Source organism: Fistularia commersonii, chromosome 6 (genome assembly GCF_037954325.1).
Source record: "Fistularia commersonii isolate RoL2024-O1a breed Wild chromosome 6, RoL_Fcom_v1.0, whole genome shotgun sequence".
In the NCBI taxonomy this organism is placed as follows: domain Eukaryota; kingdom Metazoa; phylum Chordata; class Actinopteri; order Syngnathiformes; family Fistulariidae; genus Fistularia; species Fistularia commersonii.
This window is the reverse complement of record NC_141289.1, coordinates 20,824,904-20,847,589: the sequence shown is the minus strand read 5'-3', so window position 1 is coordinate 20,847,589 and position 22,686 is coordinate 20,824,904. Positions and strand designations below refer to the sequence as shown.

Genomic DNA, 22,686 nt, shown 5'->3' with positions numbered 1-22,686 from the left:
AATTAAGGAGAAATTCCATCAATGTTTCTTAAATGTCATGCAACTGTTCTATCGAGGTGATGCAGGAACCCAGAACACCAGTGTCAGAGTTTTTCTTGTTGTTGGCTTACTTTTTATATGAGTTTGAGCAAACAATTAAACACAGTGTTGGGACAGAGAGAGATCATTCTCCATTATTTTCTCTGGATGTTTCAAGAGCAGTTTGTACGCTCCTTAGAAATAACCAATTCCCGGGTTCAAAGCAGGTCCCGAAGAATCAATGTTGTTTCATATTTAGTCCAATGGAACATCTACCACACCGAAATGTCTGCATAATCTGTTGACAATAATTTAAAAGAAAAGTAAAAATAAACAGGAAACAAGTGCTTCAATAGAGATGTGAATCTTGATCACATGTATGGAAACAAAGAATAATGTGTGGAGTTAAAAGATAATATAATACTGGGTTTTGATGATCTTTTATTTTAAGACCAAATCTCATTCATCTCTTTTTCTCAGAATTAATTTTTCCGTCTAGTATATGATATATACCAAAATATATATATATATATATATATATATATATATGTGGCATACTGCCATTGGTGTGTCACGTTTCCTTTTTTATATGTCTGTTTTCTCTTGTACATGAAATATTCATTATATTTTGACATTTCTCAAGCAGTGGAGTAATTTTCATTAGATAGTTGTGCTTCGTTGAATTAAAACTGAAATTTTGGGAACAGGTTTTACTTTGAAAAAGCCCAAATAAATTCATTTTGAAGCATTTGAACACACCAATTTTGACAGCCAAAGCTTAGTAACATGAAGGGTGCAAACATATTAAGCTTATGAATCATGAAACCCTTTTTAATGCAAAAATACAGGGGTTTCTCAAGGATTCTGCTATGAATTGTTTTCTGTTTTACCTCTTTTGCATTAAACTCCTTTTGTATAACAGGGGAAAATGCTGAATGCATATAAGCATTTATGATTTTAGTATTATCTTTTTAATTTGTCTGACAAAAAATCTGCAGTGTGTTCTTTCAGATTTCATCCGAAAGATTTTTGCATTACCTTACTTTGCATTGCGAAAGTTTTGTTTCATCTGAATCATCTTTTTTTTTTAGTCTTTTTTCCACATTTAAGGCTTGGATGTATTTTCAAGCTGAAGCGACTTTTATTTTGAAAACGACGAGGCTTTTTGTCCGCGCACTGCGGCTGCTGTCGCTAGCAGCTGTTTAGCATGTAGCTTAGCGTGCTAGCAGCCGTGCGATGCTGGTGCGGAGCGTCTGGCCGGCAGTTCAGCTCAAACCCCGCCGCCTAGATCACACCGAAACAATGCGGCGGCGATAACCGATTACCCTCAAACCCATTACCAGCCTTGCTCTAATTACTAGATAGCTAATTACTAGCTATCTTGCTAACGGCTAGTTAGCGCCGCTAGCCGCGCCCCCGACAACAACAATAACAACAACAACAACAACATTAGCGGCTATCTAGTTCTCCTCTTTAGCGGCCCGACGTTTCGCCGCTAAAAGTCACATTTCCGAGGAGGTGAACATGGAAACAGCGGCGCCGAAGAGACGGGACAACAAGAAATCGCTTCGTGTGAAAGTTATAAGCCTCGGAAATGCCGAAGTTGGAAAGGTAACGAGCATCGAGCAGAATGTTTGGAAACGTTGTGGTGGATTGTAACGGAGGGATGCTGCAAGCTGCAAGCCATCTGGCGTTCAGGTGTGCTGAGAGCTAAATAATAATGGATTTAGCGGTTAATAACATAACAACTAACATTTTTGGGTTCAGTGTCGTAAGGCTGTGGGATTTGAAATGTTTATCTCGCATCCCGCTCACCTTAATGAAGTGTTTCCTTGATTGTGGCGTGTCATAATGAATGCTTGATGAAGAGCTCGGTTTGCCCTTTAATTCAGCAAATATGCAACTACACGTTGCATATTTCTGTTGTCATTTAGCAGGAAATAGAAGAAACCAAATGTCCCTGAAGCAAGAGCTTCTCATAGAATGTAATATGTTCATTTAGTTGATATTTGTATATTTTCCATGTGTGTTTGGTCGGTAGCACCTGCGGACATCAAATTCACCCACCTGCTTCAAAACATTATCATTATACAGGGAAAGGAAAATTCTCACACTGCTGTAATAGCGTTTTGTTAAAATGACTAAATGTTGAACCTGTGTTTTGTTGTAATGTCGTCCTTCTAGAGCTGCATCATCAAACGATACTGCGAGAAGAGGTTTGTCCCCAAGTATTTAGCCACCATCGGCATCGACTATGGTGTCACAAAGTAAGTTCACGCGCCGTAGCGTCTTTCCAGAGTTCCTAATGAATAAGTAATGAACGTGCTTGTCTTAATCATTCTCTCCTGACAGAAAAATAAACATCTAAAACGATGACCAACCGCAAAGAAATACAGACTTCTCGGCTGGGTCACTATCCTCACCGAATTTTTAGGAGTACGCGTCATTTTTCAAATAATGTGTTGTTTCAGGGTTCAGGTTCGGGACAGAGAAATCAAAGTAAACATCTTCGACATGGCTGGACATCCCTTCTTCTACGAGGTCAGTTATGGTGCATTTACAGATTTGCTCAAACATCAGTCAATAATTTCTCTGATATATCTTTTCAGTGTCAGGAAAATGTAAGATGTAAGCGTTTCATTTCACATATTTGAGAAGAGGTGGGTACAGCGGTTAGCGCTACTGCCGCACAGCCAGAAGGTTCCTGGTTGGATTCGGACTGGAGGCCTTTCTGTGTGGAATTTGCGTGGATTTTCTCCAGACTTGCTATTGTCTGTAAGCATGCAAAATGTTCTTTGGAGACCCTCAATGTCTTCGATGCAAAGTGTAGGATAACCGGTAGATGATGGACGGGACTACACTGCTCAAAAAAATAAAGGGAACACTTAAAAAACACATCCTAGATCTAAATGAATGAAATATTCTTATGAAATACTTTGCTCTTTACACAGTTGAATGTGCTGACAACAAAATCACACAAAAATGATCAATGGAAATCAATTGTATCAACCCATGGAGGTCTGGATTAGGAATCACACTCAAAATTAAAGTGTAAAAACAAACTCCAGGCTGATCCAACTTTGATGTAATGTCCTTAGAACAAGTCCAAATGAATCTGTGTTGCTTCCTGAGTGGACACTATGATTTCACACAAGTGGGATTGACTTGGAGTTACATTGTGTTGTTCAAGTGTTCCCTTTATTTTTTTGAGCAGTATATTTTTTTGAAGTTCTTTTTTAATGTGCAGAATATCCCTTGGGGTGTTGTCATGACGCGAGTTGACCAGTAGGTGGCGCTGTCGCTGTGCTCGCAGGTGCGCAACGAGTTCTACAAAGACAGCCAGGGCGTGCTGCTGGTGTACGATGTGGGGCTGCGGGAGAGCTTCAACGCTCTGGACAGCTGGCTGGGTGAGATGAAACAGGAAATGGGCTCGCAGGCCAACATGGACAGCATCGTCTTCATCGTCTGCGCCAATAAGGTCAGGCGACGCTCGCAGCCACGCGGCGGCTCGCGCCTCCCGGCACGTGGTGACGGCCTTCTATCCGCAGGTGGACCTGACCAAGCGGCGCGTGGTGGACGAGGGCGAGGGACGCCTGTGGGCCGAGTCCCGGGGTTTCCACTACTTTGAGACGTCGGCACAGAGCGGAGAGGGAATCAATGAGATGTTCCAGGTACGCTGGGGATGGACAAGAACTGATCTGTAGAGTCACATTTAACACCGGAGCTGCAACAACAGAGGATGTATACCGGGCTAAGTAATAGATAAATATAGTACAGATGTCAACGAATAATAAGGCAAACACCTCAGTTAACAAAATAAATATCCACTGAGAATACCTGCAGTTAGGACTGGAGATCTACTTTCATTTCTGGACTATTGAGCGCACCTGAATATAAGCCTCACTGGCTAAGAATAACTAAGTAAATCTATGTGCGCATTTAAAGACTCCACTTGTCCATAAGCTGCAGGTGTCCACGTTGTAACATGAGATATTTACACACAAACGTTTTTTTTTAATTTTCATAAAATCCATAGCGTTAACATCCACACATACATACTGGAAATGCTTTTACCCTGAACAGTGGCTGCAACACGGCTGGCGAAAAAGACGAGTCATAAATATGACAATCCATCCATTTTTTTGTGCTCCTCCTTCTGATGGCTATCTCGGTCTTTCTCCCGTGCACTAAAAACGTTAGTCCACTTCTTCGCTGTCGGAATTGAACGGCCTCAGAATCTCCGATGCGACGAGGCTAAATGTTTTGGCGGCGTGAAGCTCGTTAGCCCAAAAATATCCATACATGAGCCGCATGGTTGTTTAAACCGCAGCGTTCAAAGCGTGTGGGGAAAAAAAGAAGCAGCTTATAGACCGGAAATGACGGGACATTTTAGTGTTACGACCAAAAGACATTTTGTTTCAGTGGAAAAGAGAATAAATAGTCATTTGATTCTTGCATATTTTCTCAAGCATTCATTGTTAAATGTTGTATTTGTCGGCGTGTCCTCGGTGTGTTTCTCCTCCTCGCAGTCCTTCTTCTCCTCCATCACTGACATGTGCGAGAATGGCGGGAAGCGTCCGGTGTCGGAGGTGAACGCGGGCTTCACCAAGGAGCAGGCCGACACCATCCGACGCATCCGAAACAGCAAGGACTCCTGGGACATGCTGGGCGTCAAACCCGGAGCGACGCGGTGAGTGGACCGGCCCGGGGTCAAAGGTTAACCCGCGTTGAACGACTTTTCAAAACAACCCCCCGTCGGTTACACGTTCGAGGTCTTCGCTGTTTTCCCGGCAATTATCCAACCCCGATCCTTGCTTGTTTTCAGGGAGGAGGTGAACAAGGCATACAGGAAGCTGGCGGTGCTGCTGCACCCGGACAAATGCGTTGCCCCCGGCAGCGAGGACGCCTTCAAGGCCGTGGTGAACGCTCGTACGTCGCTACTCAAAAACATCAAGTAGCACCGCCAGGCCTCAGGCTTTAACGAACTGGAGACTTGCCATTATTTATTCCAAATATTTATTTATTGTAATCCTCCCGTCTCACGGCTTCGCCAACCGCACGTCGGGTTCGCCGTCCGACACACATTTTCTCCTCCGTTTCTGTCGGTGAGACGGGTGAAGGTGATGAGAGTCACATGGAAAAAGGGTGGAGATGTTCCCAAAAACAGGAAACAAATTTAAAAAAATTAAGATTTATGATACTTGTATGTCACTATGTTGCACAGCCAACGATTAGAAATATAAAATGGTAGTTTCGTCCTAAATGTATTTATTTATTGTAATATTTACACATTTTTGCTGCATGACTTAACTGAAGTAAAATCATTTAAGTCGCGTTGTTTTTCCGTCCCTCAAAAGATCGGTTTTATTTCAAGCAATTGAAGGGTTTCTTTTTAAAATAAACACCATGAGGGTTAAAAAACACGACATTACAGTTTAGATTGAATTTTAAAGAAAAAATAATCAGCATTCAAATACAATCCCACTCGAATCAAATTATAAGTTGCAAATAAACGCTCAATTTAATTTGGACAGTTGGGAAAAAAAAAACAATTGAAAATATGAAGGTTAAAGAAAGAACTTAAACTCTCAATGCGAACAAAAAAAAGGACTTTATTGAGATAAACATTCAGGTTTGTGCAACATGATAAAGCTGCAAAATTAAGATTGAATGGAATCCAAATCTCTTTTTTTTTTTTTTTCCATGGCCTTCAGTATCTCCGCCATATCAGTGAAAGTGCCTGCTTTGCCTCGAGTCTTCAGGTCGAAGGTCAGCGGGACGAACGGCCCACGTGGTTCTGTCACACAGCCAAATATAAAAATGAGCTTGAAATGTGACATTTTAGAAATTTTGAATTCATTCAAAGCAAATTCATTCAGCCACTTTTCAATCAGTTTTTCCCAAATCAGTCGCAGCTAATCGGTGTGTCGACGACGAGAAACTGCATGCTTAGTATTGAAGTGCTCGTGTGTGAAGCTTACTGACGCCCCCTCGGCCGGCGCTTTCCAATGAGGTTATCGACCGGCGGCCAATCAGTCGGCGCGGCTCAGACGGAGGCGGCCGCGGATTGGATGAAATCAACCCCCTTTTTTAAAAAAAAAAAAAAAAAAAAAAAAATTTTTTATGCCACAGTGGCATGAAAATTTTTTTTTTTTTTTTTTTTTTTTACATTTTTTATTTATTTGAATTTCCGCTTCACGTGAAAGAAGTTTGAATCACAATGTTTACAGTAGAAAGACACACGGTTTCTACCGCAGATGCTTCTTTTTAAAAACAGGAAAGTGTTTCCTTGTGCAAAGATAGCATGAGTCTGATACCATCCTTATATTTATATATATATATATATATTCTTTTTTTTTTAACTGTCAGAAACATTTTTTTCATTTTTGTTTTAATGCCTGTTTTATTTTCAGCCAAAAATAATATTATGTAAATAATAATCAGCTGTGTGTTTTGTCTTTTACTTAATAAATTATTAGCCCTGATTTTGTGACCAAAGTTATTTATATTAATTGACTCAAAAAGACATCTCCATTTGTTCCGAAGGAAAAAAGAACGATCTCTCGATAAAGAACCAAGCAAACGCAACAAGTAAATCAGCTCATTTAAAAGGGAAAATAAAAATAGCATGTAATGTTTTGAGCAGACGGTTTTCGCCCGTTCTCCGCTCTGAGCGTCACGTGTGCAGGATGAGGCCCAGAGGAATTCATAACTCTTTAACCGGCCGGTTTGTCACAGATTGAACTCTGTACCGCCTGACTTCCGTCACGCCGTCGCAGTGTGATGAGTTTGGCTGCCCGAGGTCGCGGCTGCAGGAAAAAAAACATCGGCAGTGTTTAGTTTCACGCCGTCATGCGCGAAGAACTCAACATGCGAGACCTTTTCCTTTCGGCCGCTCCCTTCCCTTCCCGGGCCGCCACCGACGCTCATCGACCGCCACCAAACCCCCTTCGCATCCAAACCAAATAACTTCCAGAAATCTTCTCTTCACGGCCGTCTGCCCGGCAGTTCCGACCCCAGCCTTCTCTGACCGATATGTTCAGCGGGTCTCCTCTGTCCATGACCAAACCATCTCATTCTGGCCTCTCTGACTTTATCTTCACAACATTCCTGATCCTATGGCTTCCTCTTCGCTCCTAAAGAGAACCTCCACAGCCTCATCTGAGCTTCCTCCAGCTTTGCCTCCTGCCTTCTCCCCAGAGCCACCGTCTCCAAGTCATAACGACACGGCCGGTTTCACCAAAAGAACCTTTCCGTCCGGCCGACGCTCTTTTATCGAGACGTTTGTCCCCGTTTTTCTCTTTCCAACCTGCTTTTATTTGCCTCTTCACTTCTTTTCCTCTGGACTGTTGTTGTACAAGTCACTTAACAACAACTCAGTTGCGACGGGCTCCACGACAAAATTAGACAAAATTAGACAAAATTAAAATAGGCATGGAATGCACCGGCAGAGTTGTGAGTGAGTACGTATTGTACGTGTTTACCCGCGCTAAGAATTGGCCCAAAATTGTGCAAATATAAACCTTAAAGAAAAAGAAAAGGTAAAATAATACAGTAAAAGTGGCCTATATGAGTGCAAATATTGTATGGTAGTACGGTAGAAATGGCCTACGGGTCTATTTATGCAAATATGAACATTAAAGAAAATAGAAATGACAAAATAATACAGTATAAATGGCCTATATGCATGCACATACTGTACAGTATATACGTATTCAAATCCAGTATGCACTGCACTGGATAAAGGGGAGGTTTCCGCTTCTTGATGAAAACGCTAACAACAAACTCCTTGGAATGTAACCCTGCCGTTAAATGAGGACCACCTGTATTCATTCACTCATCATCTATACCTCCGATCCTGCACCCGGGGTTGTGTGGATCTGGATCTGGATCTGGATCTGGATCTGGAGCCTGTCCCAGCTGCCATTGGCTGAGAGGCAGGGTTCGCCCTGCGCCGGTCAATCTTACTGCCGCATTTAGAATTGACTTGGCCGTTCCTCATTTTAAGTGACAAACTAATACTCAATCTGTGAATCGATCAGAAAAAATTGACAAGAACAGCCTTAGATTTGAAACGGCAGAATATTCTGCAGCGAGTAATTACATTTTGACCTGGATCCATCTGCTTGGAAGACGTTTGCAAACGCTGCTTTCACGTCAAACATAAGACGAATTGATTTCAGATTAAAATGGTAAAAATCTGACCAAAATTCTGCTTTCAAATCCTGTATGTTCGGATAGCCACGCATGAGCGCGGATCAAATTTCGGGGACGACCACCCTTCAGGAGATCCGTGGATCTGGGTCAAGATGGGTCAAGGTGGATCTGCGTGCGCAAACGTCAGGTCAAAAATGTCGGCGTTGCCTCGTCCCTCCTCATGAAGATTGAAAAGAGGAACCCGTATTGAGCAAAGATTTCTTTGATTCCACGAGAGTGTGTCCTGGTTGGACACGGGCCAATCCAATCACGCACCAGAACACACGCCCCGTTAATCCCCGTTAATGAGCTATTTTTTTTTTTACTTCTTCAGCTTCATTGCTTGAATCTGCGTGTCATGTCACGCTTTCCTTCATGAAGGAACACCTCCTTCGCCTCCCGGAGCTATCTAAAATCTAAAACCACTTCACGGTTAAGACTTGTTTTTTTTTTTTTGCACGCAGATATTATGCAAAAAGAAAATACCCCCGACTTGTGAACTCAAGAGCTGGGATTTACGTTTCCGAGATGAACCTGAAAAGAAGATAGCAAAAAAAAGGAAGGAATAGTTATTTGGCCACCTGCAGCTTCATACAACAACCTCCTGAGTGGAGTTAAAGAGCAAAAGGGATGGAAGAAGCAACTGAATTACTCACGAGAAGCAATCCAAGAAGGAATATCTTCATCAAGTGCCATGAATGAAAGGAGCCAAAGAACCACCGTCTCACCTTTGACGTCGGTAGGTGTGCGAGCGCTGGACGGGACGCGAAGGAAAACCTGCCTGGCAGCCTTAACCTGAAACCAAAATGACAAGATGCATTACCGTTATCTTAGAGATGCGTTTGCAGAACTTTTATTTATCGGAAAGTTGTTTACCCTCCCGGCCAAAAGGGGGCAGAACCTCAATGAAGACAAGCAAAAAAAAAAAAAAAAAAAGCGAAATTGATGTGTTATGAGTGCTGTTTCAATACTTTGATGAAACTATAGGCTTCTAGGAAGCGCTGAACATCTTCATTAACAGCTTTGTCTTCTGTCCGTTCTGTTGATTTTCTTTATTTCTAAGATTAGCATGCAGGATGCGCTGGAAATATGTAGGAGTCATTAGAAAGGCATCCAGAAGTTTCAGAATTGTTTCTTTAAGTAAAGAAAGTGATTCTAATATTATAATCTAAAAACAATTCCTTGAAGTATTCTGTTGATATAACTTGAATATTATCTGATTGTCACCCAGACCTTGAACGTTTTTGGAACATCGTGTAAATCCAAAACGCTCAACAACTTCCCTCAGCTCCTCATGGCGTGCATGGACGGTACGATTTTGGTTTTTAAGATTGGGACCCGGCAAGAATATTTTAGTGCACAGACACCGGAGAACCCTAGGGTTGTTCCTAGATGTTCCTAGAAGCCAAGGTTAGCATAGCTTGTGTGCTAAGCAGCGCAGATCTCAGGTGGGACAAATCCATCAGCCATTGGTTCAAAGCTTTAGAAAGAGGTTTGAGATGAAGTTGCATTTCCAGAAACCCAGCGACCGATGTTTTATACAGGAACAGACATGAAACCTGCTTGCAATCCAGTTAGTTGTAAGTGGTTTTCTGTTTCAATTCCGACTGTCCTTGAGAAGCAGGTCACTGTGCTGCTCTCTGATTGGATTAATCCTCAAGCCTTTCTTCACGCCAACTGGGTCGCTGAGACGCCGCCTCTGGGCAAAGTAACAGTCTGATCTGATTAAAAAAACAAGCGTCATTGTTAGAAACGTAACGTTCTGGACTTTGAATCGCGGTAGCAGAGACGGGTCGGAACGTTTGGTTTTGCTTTAAATTGCTTTAAAATCATCACATGACGCTCACTTAGTTCTTTTGGAATTCTCAATAGGGATTTTATGGTTAAAATATAAACTTTGCGATAAATCCCTTCCCATATTTTGATCTATATCCTAAACAGAAATCCAAATCAAATCAAATGTTTAATTTCAGAGCGCCATTTCACTCCACAGTTGTCTCATGAAGCTTCACATGGAGAGCAGGTCTGGAGAAAACTCTTTAAAATGATTTATAACAATCCAATATTACCAAACAAGGAACGCTGCCTGCCGCCGCAGCAGAAACCTCGGGTGGATCCCAAGAAGCAGAAGAAGCAGCAGCATCGGTTGACGGCCAGTGAGACGCCGCAGAAGATCTGAGGGAACCTTTCAAAATGAGAGAAGATACCAGGTGATGATGATGTGCTGATGATGGGACGCAGTCGGAGGGGAGGAGCAGGAGGAACGGGAGGACGTATGATGGGATCTCTATCGGTGGAGCAGCTCTATGGAAGCATCGCTGGTGGCTAGCTTAGCGCTAACTATCAGCTCTCTCAAAGGTTTCAAGACTACTTTTAAAAGAGCGTTTGTCCCCTTTGGATCGAGATTCGAAGATGATTCCACAGAAATGAGTCTTTGTAACTGAAGGCAGAATGCAGCTGAAGCCTCAAGATCTGACCGGTGGAGAAGGTTTGAAGGGTTCTCGGAGATCGGAAGTCATTTCTAAATTCCACTCTGAGTTGTGCAGGACGCCGCTGCAGGACAAGACTGATCTGCAGAGTCTCCAGGGATTTACTGGGACAGCCTGGCAAGAGAAAGTTGCCATAATCCAGTGTGGAGACGAAAACACGATTGCACGTACCTGAATTTTGACAGAAAGCAGTTCTTTCTATTTGTTTTATGTGGGAGCTAAATGCTAATGCTAACGACATCCTGCTCAGAGAGTCCAGACTCCCGGGTGTCCTACAGTCGTGACGCCTTCCAGAGGAGCGACGCCGCTAGAACAGGTTTTCCAACGATGTCCAGATCCCAGCATGAGGACCTTGCCGTCCTTCAGACGTGGCCATCTGGCTTCAATGATAAGTGCAATTAGGTGGCATCTGAAACATCGCCGTGAAAATGACTGGAGCGTTCACTTGCAGAACGCTTTAACTAAGATCGGTGCACGTGGAGGGCTTCTTGTTTCTATGTCCTCCAGATACGTAGGACCTGAGAACCGTGACAATCAAATATTCCTGCCGCCGACTTTTCTCCATCTATCAGGTCACAGATCTGGAGGCCGCCATGGATGACTGCGGCGGACGGCTGGAGAACGGAGAATGCGAGCTGGTCCGGCAGAGCAGCGACGTCACTTTGAGTGCAACCGTGAGCCCCGGCCCGAAGAAGAAGAAGACGCTGCTTTGGCAAACCGCCGTCCGGAACATCATCGACCAACGCAACCTGTACTCCCTGAGGCTCGCCGGAGGCCTGGAGAGCGACCGCCTCTGCATCACCGTCACCGACGCCTACATCGCAGACATAAACAGGTAGATCTGCATCCGCCACTTCCAGCTGCTGTCACCAGCAGGTAGATCGCCGCCGGCGCCCGAGAACGCTCAGTGTGAAGCGTCCGGGGTCAAAGTTGGTAGAGTCTCCAGGGATGTTGACTAGCTGAGGCGTCGATGGTTTTGACCTTTTGATTCTCCAACCATGCTGACAAGCAGAAGCTCCACAGGTTGTGTCGTAATTTATTGTACCTGGACGAGGAGAGAGGCTACAACAGCTTTCTACAAATTATTTTCCAGTCGAATCGCTTAACCTATCAATTAACCATCCATCCATCCATCCATCCATCCATCCATCCATCCATCCATCTACACATCCATCCATCCATCCATCCATCCATCCATCCATCCATCCATCCATCCATCCATCCATCCATCCATCCATCCACCTTCTGCTGCTGATCCAAAGTCGGGTCATGGGGCAGCAGTCGGAGCAGGGAGGCCAAGCCTTCCCTCTCCCGGGCACATATTCCATCTCCTCCGGTGTTCCTGGGCCAGCCTGAGGTCCCTCCAGCGTGTCCTGGGTCTTCCCCGTGGTCTCCTCCCAGATGGACCACCATCTGGGAGGATGCCTGGACCACCTCCCCGTCCAGGAGGCGTCCCGACCAGATGCCGAGCACCTCATCTGGCTCCTCTCCATGCGGAGGAGCGGCGGTTCAACTCCGAGCTCCGCCCGGATGGCTGAACTTCTCACCCAACCTCTGAGGGAGAGTCCGGCCACCCGGGGCGGAAAATTTTCTTCCGCTCGTTTCCGCGATCTCGTTGTTTTGGTCGCCACCTGCGGCTGGTGGACCATAGGTGAAGAAAGGAGCGGAGATTGACCGGTACATCGAGAGCTTCATCTTCTGGCTCAGCTCCCTCTTCACCACAGCAGATCGCCGCAGACGCCGCGCCGATCCGAACGTCCATCTCCCGCTCCATCCTTCCCTTAGTCGAGAACAAGACCAAGAGATACTTGAACTAAATAATTGCTCTGCTTCTCTGCAGGCAGATCCGCTGCAAGGTGTCTCGTGGCGGCCACGTCTCCAAGCAGCGAGCCTCAGCGGTTCGCATCCACCCGACGGGGCAGCGGATCACCTCGGCCAGGAAGACCAACGTGGTTTCGTTGGGCGACGACGACTTCTTCGTGTCGTGGAGGTCGACCGTGCGGGGCATCTTCATCCCGGCTCTACGGCACACGTTCAAGTAAGAGCTCAAGAGCTCACGTTTGTCCTCCCGGACGATCCCGTGACACGCCGTGTCGGACGTCATCCCTCTCAGGTCTCCGGACCTGGAGCAGCTCTACCAGCAGTTCTCCTGCGAACAGCGGAGAACCTCCCTGGTTCTCACCAGCATCATGGACATGGTGACCTGCCTTCTCGTCCCCGCGCTGACGTGGCAGCCCGGCTCGGGCCGACCCTCCTGCGCCTGGCTGGCCGGCCTGTCCACGCTCCTCCGGGCCATCATCTGCGCCCTCGTCCTCTGCAGGAAGGAAGTGATGTCGTCGCCACGGTGGTTGAGGTAATAATAATAATAATAATAATAATACATACGATTTGTATCGCGCTTTTCAAGGTACACAAAGACGCTTTACAAGTTGACGACAGAAAACATAGAACATACACATAGTTAATGGGAAGAGCTGTAGGTGTTGTAGGTGGTTTGGAAGAGGTGGGTCTTGAGGTTGTGTTTAAAGGAAGACAGTGAGTTTGACTCTGGGACGGCCGGGGGGAGGGAGTTCCAGAGGGCGGCGATGGCGAAGGCTCTGTCTCCCAGGGTGCCGTACTTGGACTTACAGATTGGAGTGAGGAGGTTTGCATCCGAGGAGCGAAGACGACGCGCTGGAGAGCGGCGACGTAGAAGGTCGGTGAGATATGGGGGGGCGAGGTTGTTGAGGGCTTTGTAGGTGGTGAGGAGGATCTTGTAGTGGATGCGTTGTTTGATGGGCAGCCAGTGAAGTTGACGGAGGATGGGGGTGATGTGTTCTCTGGACATATTGCAGTTTTTGAAGGGCATTAGAGAGGAGGCCATATAGGATACTATTGCAGTGGTGGAGTCTGGAGGTGATAAATGCACGGATTAGTGTTTCAGCAGCAGAGTGTGAAAGAGTGGGTCGGAGGCATGCTATGTTTCGGAGGTGGAAAAAAGAGGTTTTGGTGATGTGATTTATGTGTGGCCTAAAAGAGAGTGCAGGGTCCATGTAGATTCCAAGATTTCTTCCCAGGGGGGAGGGGGAAACAGAGTGACCATCAATGGAGGGTGCGAGATTGTGACAGGAATTGAGCAAGGGTTTTGGGCCGAATATGATCATTTCTGTTTTGTTGCTGTTGAGTTTGAGGAAATTTTGGCTCATCCAGGTTTTTATGTCTGTGATGCAGTCGGTGAGGGTGGAAAGGATTTCGGGAGTGATTGTTTTGGTGTTTATGTAGAGCTGAGTGTCATCAGCATAGCCGTGGAAATGGAGTCCATGCGGCGGATGATGTGTCCAAGTGGCAGTATGTAGAGGGCCAAGAACTGAACCTTGTGGAACTCCGTGTCGGACGAGGGTGGTGGAAGATGTATGGTTGTTTATGTTGATGTAGTGAGATCTGCCGGAGAGGTAAGAGTGGAACCAGGAGAGGGCGGTGTCGGTGATGCCTAATGATTCCAGACAGTTAAGGAGGATTGGATGGTCGACTGTATCGAAGGCAGCGCTGAGATGAAGGAGGAGGAGGACGGTGAGGGATGCGGAGTCAGAGGAGAGAAGGAGGTCATTTGTTACTTTGCTGTGTTGGTTTCTGAAGCCAGATTGGAAAGGTACGCCTGCTGTTGAGGTACACCTGGAGATGTTTGAGAGTCGGGCGGGACGGGGTCAAAATGCACAAAATCAGCAAGAAGGTGTATGAATGTGACGCATTTCGGTTCCTCATACGAGAACAACGACGGTGTCTTTTCATTTTTAAGATGTGTTTGTGTTACTGAAGGAGTGTGAGGTGAAGGTTTGTGTCGTCGGAGCCCGGTGACCATCTCCGTGTCTTTCAGGTATCTGGCGGTGGTCAGCTGGATGTCTCAGACGGCTCAGGTCCCGGTGGCCGTGGTCTGCTGGGTGGATGCCGATCACTCCTGGTTTATCTTCTTCAGCCTCTTTTCCGCCTACACGTTGCTGCCCCTCCCCCTGCTGTGGTCCCTCGTTGCCGGGACGACGACCTCCGTCCTCCATCTGGTGCTGGACATCCGCGGTCACTATGGCGACCGCACCTTTCCCAGGAAGGTCCGGACCCTCCCGTCGCTTTTCCTCTGGTTCCTACCCTTAATAATTCTTCTCGCCGTCTTTGTTTCTCCCCTCAGATTTTGGCAAAGGCCTGCCTCTACTTGGCCATGAACATGGCGGGTCTGTTCATCCACTTCCTGTCCGACAGAACTCAGAGGCAAACCTTCCTGGAGACGCGACGCTGCATCGAGGGACGGGTTCGACTGGAGAGGGAGAACCACCGACAGGTAGACCGGGAGCTCCACAGCTGCTCGCGAGCCTCCGGGGCCTTCCGGGATCCCAAACCTGTAACAGTTTAATACCGATTTGATTATTTAAACATGTTTTTTTATCCGAGTCAATTGCACAGACTTAGTATCTTCCCACTCGGATTCTTTTGACTTCCGCCAAAAATTGAATGTATGTTCCTGTGTTCTCGAAAAAAAAAAACCAAAAGCCAAAAGAGGAAAATCATGATTATCAACTGTGAAAGACATAATTGATATTTAGCAAAATAGGAGGAAGAGGATAAGAGATATTTCTCTGCATCTGAAATACAACGCTTGTTTTGATACTACTCACAAGCTCATGAGCTCAGATTGAACTATAAACTCATATTTTGGCTTTATTTTTCCAGCACGAATCAGATTTGCCTGATGAGATTGATTTTATTTTTTGAATGACCAGCAACACTTATATTCTGGGAAATAACTGAAAGTCAGTTCTTGTCAGCTTTGGGTCCCAGAATGTGAGGAGGGTGATCGGGCTGATTTGAGATGAGATGAGATGAGAACAACTTTATTTATCCCGAAGGAAATTGTTGTGCCAGAGTTTCAAGCAAAAACATAACAGTAATAGATAATAGCAGGAAGGAGGGAGAATAAGAAATACAATGAAATATAAATTGTCAAGGTTAAGGCTATCAAGTGTTTTAAGGTCTTAAGTACAAGTACAATAAGTACAATTTATTTGGTTAACTTCCATTCTGTACTCTTGTGATTGTTATACGCTGATGACACTCTGTTGTATATACCAGGCGTACATGTACATATATATAAACCATATATATATACACTTACATATACACTATGTATAAACTCCCTGCAGGTCAGGGAGGGGTCGGCAACTTGCGGCTCCCCGTGGCTTTTGAAAATAATTAACGAGTATTTAATTAAAATGTGTTTTGTTTGAGTTCATTCATTTTTTAAATGTCATTTTGGCGATCTTGTAACATCCAAATAATATATTTTTATGGCTCTTAATAAGCGACTGCACGGGGCAGTAAAAGGTTGACAGCAGGCAGAGAGAGGACAAAGTTTCTGGTTCACTGCCGGCGAATCGTGTCACTTCATAAATAAAAGACGGACTCAAATAGACTGAAATTGAGTATTTTGTTTAAAATTAACCTTCAACCCAAGATCGTTTTTTTGGAAATATTTTGTTGCATGCAGAAATATCATTTCGTTTTCTGTGCAGTTGGTCATTGATTTAAAAAGACGCAACACACATTTTGTTTATACATAGGATTAAGGCAAAAAAAAAATAAATTTAATATGCCGTGTTTGTTCATTTTAAATTTCAAAAAGGTGGTTTGTCTCCCGGTGTTTTCTTGACTGTGAGGAAACTGATCCAAACGGCTCTTTCAGTGGCGAAGGCTGCCGACCGCCGGCGTAGACTAACAGCTCTCGCACCGTGAAATCCTTCTTCTTCCAGGAGCGTCTGGTGATGTCCATCCTCCCGCGCTTCCTGGTGCTGGAGATGATCGCAGATATGGCCGCCACGGACGAGTACCTGCTTCCCCAGCAGTTCCAGAAGATCTACATCCACCAATACAAGAACGTCAGGTGAACAACACTCACCCATTCGACACAAATGATCAACCGGAAGTCCGAATGAGACGTTGGGGTAATGAGGCTCAAACCACAACCGTTAACGGAAGCTCTGTTCTCCGTGCAGCATCCTGTTTGCCGACATCATCGGCTTCACCTCGCTGTCCCTGATCCTCTCGGCTCAGGAGCTGGTTAAGACTCTCAATGAGCTCTTTGGCCGCTTCGACAGGCTGGCGGAGGTCAGATCGCCGGGGCCGCCGACCAAATTATACCTCATTTAGTTGGAGATGTGTTTTTTAGCCATTTGAGTATTTTTTGGTTTTCATCAGGCTGCTTTGAGACTAATGAGATTTTATTTTTTTGTTTTCTGGTTCAGGATACATTTGTTTTTCATGAGGCTCCTTATCTATAACATTTATTTTAATTTTTTTAACTTGAAGTTAATGCTTTTATATTTTGTGATTTTTTTTTTTTTTTTATTTATTGAAAGATTTATTTCAACATTTATTTTAATTTTTTCAACATTTATTTTTATTTTTTTAACTTGAAGTTAATGCTTTTATATTTTGTGATTTTTTAAAATTTATTGAAAGATTTATTTCAACATTTATTTTGATTTTTTCAACATTTATTTTAAATTTTTTTAACTTGAAGTTTATGCTTTTATATTTTGTGATTTTTTTTAATTTATTGAAAGATTTATTTCAACATTTATTTCAATTTTTTCAATATTTATTTTAATTTTTTTTAACTTGAAGTTTATGCTTTTATATTTTGTGATTTTTTTTAATTTATTGAAAGATTTATTTCAACATTTATTTCGATTTTTTCAACATTTATTTTAATTTTCTTTAACTTGAAGTTAATGCTTTTATACTTTGTGATTTTTTTTTTTTTTTTTTTATTGAAAGATTTATTTCAGCTAATTTGCATTTGGTTTTGCAACCTTGTCAGAGTTTGTCATCCGGGAATATTTTGTGGATTTGTTGCTCGTTTTAGCTCACGTATGTTGTTGTTGTTGTTGTTGTTCAGGAGCATCAGTGTTTGCGCATTAAGATCCTGGGAGACTGTTACTACTGTGTGTCGGGGGTCCCCGAGCCCCAGCGAGCCCACGCCCGCTGCTGTGTTGAGATGGGCCTCAGCATGATCCGTGCCATCCGGTAAGGACGCCATCCAGGTCCTCATCCGAAGCTCCGCCGACGCTCTGTTAACACTCCGCTGACGCCCCTCTGCAGGTACATCCGGCGGGAGCTAAAACAGGAGGTCGATATGCGCATCGGCGTCCATTCCGGGTCCGTTCTCGGGGGTGTTCTGGGTCTTCAAAAGTGGCAGTTTGACATCTGGAGTTGGGACGTGGACATCGCCAACAGCCTGGAGGCTTCGGGGCTGCCGGGGTCAGACATTTTGAACATATTTGACCCTCTGGAGACCGCAAGGGATACGAATATCCTTCTCCATTTCCGTGATCGCTTCTGTTTTCTCGAGTCCCGGACACTTCTTTCATGAAGTTGTCTCCATACCGCTGTTTGAGCTCTATTCTGAACAAGCTCTGACCCTCGGGTTATTATAGGTTCAGGGTCACTTGAAGGATATGTTTAGTAGCCACAAGCGCACACAATGAACGCAAGTCAAAAAAGGAAACACAAAAATCTAAAAGTCTCACGAGGTGTGCGGTAAATTACTTCTTAAAACCCGAAAGGATCAGTGTTTTCAGTCTAAACCAAACCAGAGTTCTCTTTTGGCATTTCAAAGCTGCGACGGCTACAATCTGCTCCACAACATGCAGCTGGACCACAAGGAGAACTCTGTCGTACGACGGCAACATTTGTTGTGTCAGCGGAGGCTCCTGGTCATCCGGGTCTCGCTGAATTCTTATCGAAATCTTCTTGTCGTGGCAACCGGGCTTGAATTTTTCACTCGGAGACGTTTTGGCCCAGAGGCGTCTTCACTTCTAGGGACCCGTGGGGAGGGTGTCGGTACAACTGCCAGGGTTTGGGGCAGGAAAGCCCTGAGATCCTGCGGCTAACCTACGTCAAATCAGAAACCACCAGACGCAGGAACACAGAACAGGAGGAAGAAAACAACAAAAGAAAGGACATTGTCACGCCATATGTTGCCGGAGTTTCTCCAAAACCATCTGCACCCCCTAAAGGACCTGGAAGGATCCACCACCAGAACCTGCCCTTGGTTTCGTCCACCTGAGCCTCAGTCCGTGTGACCAAACGGGTTTCACTCCTTTGTTTAGCTTCACCTTTGCACATCCCAATCCAGGTAATCCCACAAAAGTTTCTCTTTTTTCCCGACGAACGACACCTCCGTTAGCGTAGCGACCCCTCAGACCTCCTTCAACTGCCAGTTACATAACAAGCCTCCATAACCTGGACCCGCAGTCCCGCTGGGAAACCCCCCATAGATCATCGGAACGGAAGAAGCCTCTCATTTAGCGGTGAAATGTCTTCAGGTGCGGTTTTCACGACGAGAAGATTTCACACATGTACGTGTTCGGTCCTGCCTGTTGATGTTTGGATAAGCAGATGGTGTAAGAATGTGTCTGGCTGCATGGCATCACCTCAGTGCCAGAAACCTCAGATATCCGACATGGCCGTCGTTTTAGAGCAGAAACATAAATCATACATGTGATATCATGTCGGACCCTTTAGAAGTGCACGAACGATGGCTGCCGTAGTTCATAATCGATTATATCGCACGGCGGCAAATCCGGTTCAAACCTATCGGAAGTGGGGGGTGGATTTGATTGGCATACTGTTTGGCACTTCAATTTACCATTTCAGTAAATGTAGAATCATCTGTCAGCACAGGCGGATTCACATCTCTCGCGCCACCCTGGACTGCCTGGGTGGGATCTACCAGACGGAAGCGGGGAACGGACGGGAGCGTAGCCAATTTCTACAGAAACACAACATCGACACCTTCCTGATCAGTCCGGCGGCGCAGGAGGAGTCGCAGCCGCCGAGGCCGAGGCGACAAAGTCACGATGAGATGACCACGTGGAGCGCCGAGCTGCCCTTCGGAGACATCCTGGGCATGAACTTTGTAAGAGCGAGCGAAGACACGGCGGCGCGTAACGGCGAGTTCGGCGCGTAACCTTCTGGTCTCCTCCGGCAGATTCTCGCCACTTTTACCAACGGCTCGCTCACCCAGCTGCCCAATCAGGTGGCGGCGCGACGCTCCGGGTCATGGGAGGTCAACAAGAGGATCCGTCAGGCCATGCAGGTCCGCAGCAGCGAGCGGATGAGGAAGGAGCACATCACCACCTTCATGCAGGTGTTCAAGGACTCCAACATGGAGGGCAAGGTAAGGAGGCCATGCCAGGTCCTCCTCAGGAGCTCCAGGGAACGCTCGGGTTCCTTGAACACCATCTTCTGTAATGATGGTCACCTTTGGGTCGGGAACATGTTCAGTAGCGGGCAGATAAACTCTGGCGGCCGATGTGTTCACGGGACCTCGGTTGCCCTTTGCTTTCCAGTTTTCACAGATGAGAGACGAGCTCTTCAAGTCCAACATGGTCTGCTCCTTCCTCCTGCTCCTACTTCTGATGGCCGTCCAGACTTTAATCCCCTCCACCAGGTAGACCTTCCACAGATCTCACCATCCGACGTTCTTACTGCTTATCTTTAGCAACTTTTGCTTCTGTTCACTTCCTCTTATCCGTCTACCTTATAAACATTCTTCTTCCTTTTTTCACTTTCATTTTCCGCCCGTCCTCTGGTTGCTAAGGTGGCGTCTGATGGTGGCTAAGTTTGTATTTACCATCGGCGTTTACATCTTGCTCTTGCTGCTCACTCTCGGGGAGGAGTTCAGGTGTTGCCCTGCCCCCCTGCAGGCTCTCTGCTGCTGGGTTCACGAGACCAAGTGCGCCCGCACCCTGATGACGCTCGCCGCCATCGGCGTCAACATCGGCATGGCCTCCTCTGACATCGTGAGTCCAAAGAAAACGTTTCGGTTCGCCTGAAATGCTTCCTGTCGACGTGTCCCGCAGCTCGATGTTGCCCGATCCCGTGTCAGGCGACGATAGGTTGAAGATGTTGAAGCAAGTCTGTGGAGCATTTTGATCAGAATTGTTTCGAACCAACAGGAACACCAAAGTTGAAATTTGCAGCTGCAACTGGAATAACGTCATCTTTGGTCTGAACTGGCTGTGGGTGTTTCCTGGCGGCACGCTGCTTTTAACATGACGCAACTTTCAGCGGAAATGACTTGGCAGAATTATTTTCCCAAAACAGCAGTCATGAATTGGAACTTGGTCAGATGGTTACTGTTAAGAGTTTTAGCCTCGAAATTTGAAATCGGACGCTCCAAAGTGCCTTGCGGAGAATATTGGCCAAATCCGGTGACTGGTTTTCTCCTACTTCTGGTTCTTTCTTCCCTCTTTCAGCTGTGGTGCTATAAACCTGAAGCTCTATCCAACAGCAGCGATGCTCTTCAGGTTCTCCCCACCTCCTGGCCAAACATCAGCAGCTGCTCGCAGCCCGAGGTGAGCGGCGGTGACGCGCTAATGAATAACATGAGTTATAACATGACATTCATGGAGCACTGAGATGCAAATACAGACACACACTACGGCAACATATTGTTATAATAACAGACAGCATGTTAGAACTGCTCAAGATGACACTGGGATCCCCAGTGAGAGCAGGGAGCAAGTGGAGGAACATCTAGAGAGGTGGAGGTATGCTCTGGAAAGGAGGGTCAGTCACAGCAAGACAGAATATGTGTGTGTGAATGAGAGGAAAGTGAGGCTACAGGGAGTGGAGATCAAGAAGCTGGAGGATTTCAAGTTCTTCAGGTCAGCAGTCCAGAGTGCAGGAGAGTGTGGAGAAGAGGTGAAGAAACGGGTTCAAGCAGGTTGGAATGGCTGGAGAAAAGTGTCTGGGGTTCGAAGAGATAGAAGAACATCAGCCAGAAGGAAAGGAAAGGTGGAGGAGACGGTGGGGAGATGATCTACAACCACAACGACCAGAAGACAGGAGTCAGAGCTGGAGGTTGCAGAGATGAAGATGCTGAGGACAGATGCTGGAATTGGAGACCAAAGAGAAGATGGATGGAGGTGGTGAGAGAAGATATGAAGGTAGCTGGTGTGAGAGAGGAGGATCCAGAGAACAGGGTGAGATGGAGAAGGTGGATCAGCTGTGGAGACCCTGAAGGGAGAAGACGCCATGAGTTAGAACATAAAAAGCACGATAGATGAAAATAGCCATTATTTTGATTGTCCTTGTGCTTTTGTACAGTATATGTTGCTGAGTGGTGTGGTTGCCATGGTGACCTGCGCGGCGTTTCTGCGGCTGAGCTGCGGTTTGAAGCTGGCCGTCCTCCTGCTGGCCGCCGGCCTGTACACCTTCATCATAGAGGCGTACAGGTCAGTCTCACACGGGCCGGCATTATACCACAAAAAACATGGTTTTTTTTCAATATACCGGGTGTCGTTTAAAGCTACACCACATGGCATCCATTAAAAACTGGCTGATAAATGTCATTTGTTATGATAATAGCGGAAAAAGATGTAAACAATGCGTGATACAAATGTAGCCGCGTGTTTTCTGCATGCGATATACACTGCTCAAAAAAATAAAGGGAACACTTAAAAAACACACCCTAGATCTAAGTGAATGAAATATTCTTATGAAATACTTTGCTCTTTACACAGTTGAATGTGCTGACAACAAAATCACACAAAAATGATCAATGGAAATCAATTGTATCAACCCATGGAGGTCTGGATTAGGAATCACACTCCAAATTAAAGTGTAAAAACAAACTCCAGGCTGATCCAACTTTGATGTAATGTCCTTAAAACAAGTCCAAATGAATCTGTGTTGCTTCCTGAGTGGACACTATGATTTCACACAAGTGTGATTGACTTGGAGTTACATTGTGTTCTTCAAGTGTTCCCTTGGTTTTTTTGAGCAGTATATTTGCCTCCAATGACGAGACGTGATATTTGAAGTTCTTGCTAATGTTTGCAGGGAGCAGAGATGAAGCTCAGCATTCTTCAATTATTCCACTGTTGAAAATAGTTCCAGATAGCCAGCGAACGAGTGCTACATTTTTTTGTTTAATTATTTTGAATAAAAC

The 22,686-nt window shown here is 45.4% G+C and overlaps 2 protein-coding genes across 2 annotated transcripts in view; both read left to right on the top strand.

Annotated features, from left to right (window-relative positions):
• The first annotated feature begins 1,217 nt into the window (after positions 1-1,217).
• dnajc27 (DnaJ (Hsp40) homolog, subfamily C, member 27) lies at positions 1,218-6,500 on the top strand. Its single transcript, XM_086148637.1, has 7 exons — positions 1,218-1,629; positions 2,203-2,285; positions 2,490-2,559; positions 3,332-3,496; positions 3,567-3,689; positions 4,548-4,708; positions 4,844-6,500. The coding sequence occupies exons 1-7, from the start codon at positions 1,543-1,545 to the stop codon at positions 4,974-4,976; spliced, it is 822 nt and encodes a 273-aa protein (XP_086004763.1). The 5' UTR covers positions 1,218-1,542; the 3' UTR covers positions 4,977-6,500.
• A 1,776-nt stretch (positions 6,501-8,276) lies between these two features.
• LOC147233639 (adenylate cyclase type 8-like) overlaps positions 8,277-22,686 on the top strand; it is a 21,602-nt gene continuing 7,192 nt past the window's right edge. The window contains exons 1-16 of the mRNA XM_086148635.1: positions 8,277-8,953; positions 11,276-11,538; positions 12,544-12,741; positions 12,817-13,056; positions 14,557-14,785; positions 14,863-15,012; positions 16,478-16,608; positions 16,721-16,832; positions 17,626-17,753; positions 17,829-17,987; positions 19,413-19,647; positions 19,720-19,908; positions 20,081-20,181; positions 20,332-20,533; positions 20,990-21,088; positions 21,843-21,970. Of these exons, the coding sequence (XP_086004761.1) occupies positions 8,909-8,953; positions 11,276-11,538; positions 12,544-12,741; positions 12,817-13,056; positions 14,557-14,785; positions 14,863-15,012; positions 16,478-16,608; positions 16,721-16,832; positions 17,626-17,753; positions 17,829-17,987; positions 19,413-19,647; positions 19,720-19,908; positions 20,081-20,181; positions 20,332-20,533; positions 20,990-21,088; positions 21,843-21,970 (2,609 nt within the window). The 5' untranslated portion in view covers positions 8,277-8,908. The remainder of the gene's footprint in view (positions 8,954-11,275; positions 11,539-12,543; positions 12,742-12,816; positions 13,057-14,556; positions 14,786-14,862; positions 15,013-16,477; positions 16,609-16,720; positions 16,833-17,625; positions 17,754-17,828; positions 17,988-19,412; positions 19,648-19,719; positions 19,909-20,080; positions 20,182-20,331; positions 20,534-20,989; positions 21,089-21,842; positions 21,971-22,686) is intronic.

Bases quoted from the DNA above. Each gene is read 5' to 3' on its own strand.
- dnajc27 (XM_086148637.1), top strand. From the start codon at position 1,543: ATGGAAACAGCGGCGCCGAAGAGACGGGACAACAAGAAATCGCTTCGT. The intron at 3,497-3,566 runs GTCAGGCGACGC...TTCTATCCGCAG, and splicing joins TCATCGTCTGCGCCAATAAG to GTGGACCTGACCAAGCGGCG. The intron at 3,690-4,547 runs GTACGCTGGGGA...TCCTCCTCGCAG, and splicing joins GAATCAATGAGATGTTCCAG to TCCTTCTTCTCCTCCATCAC.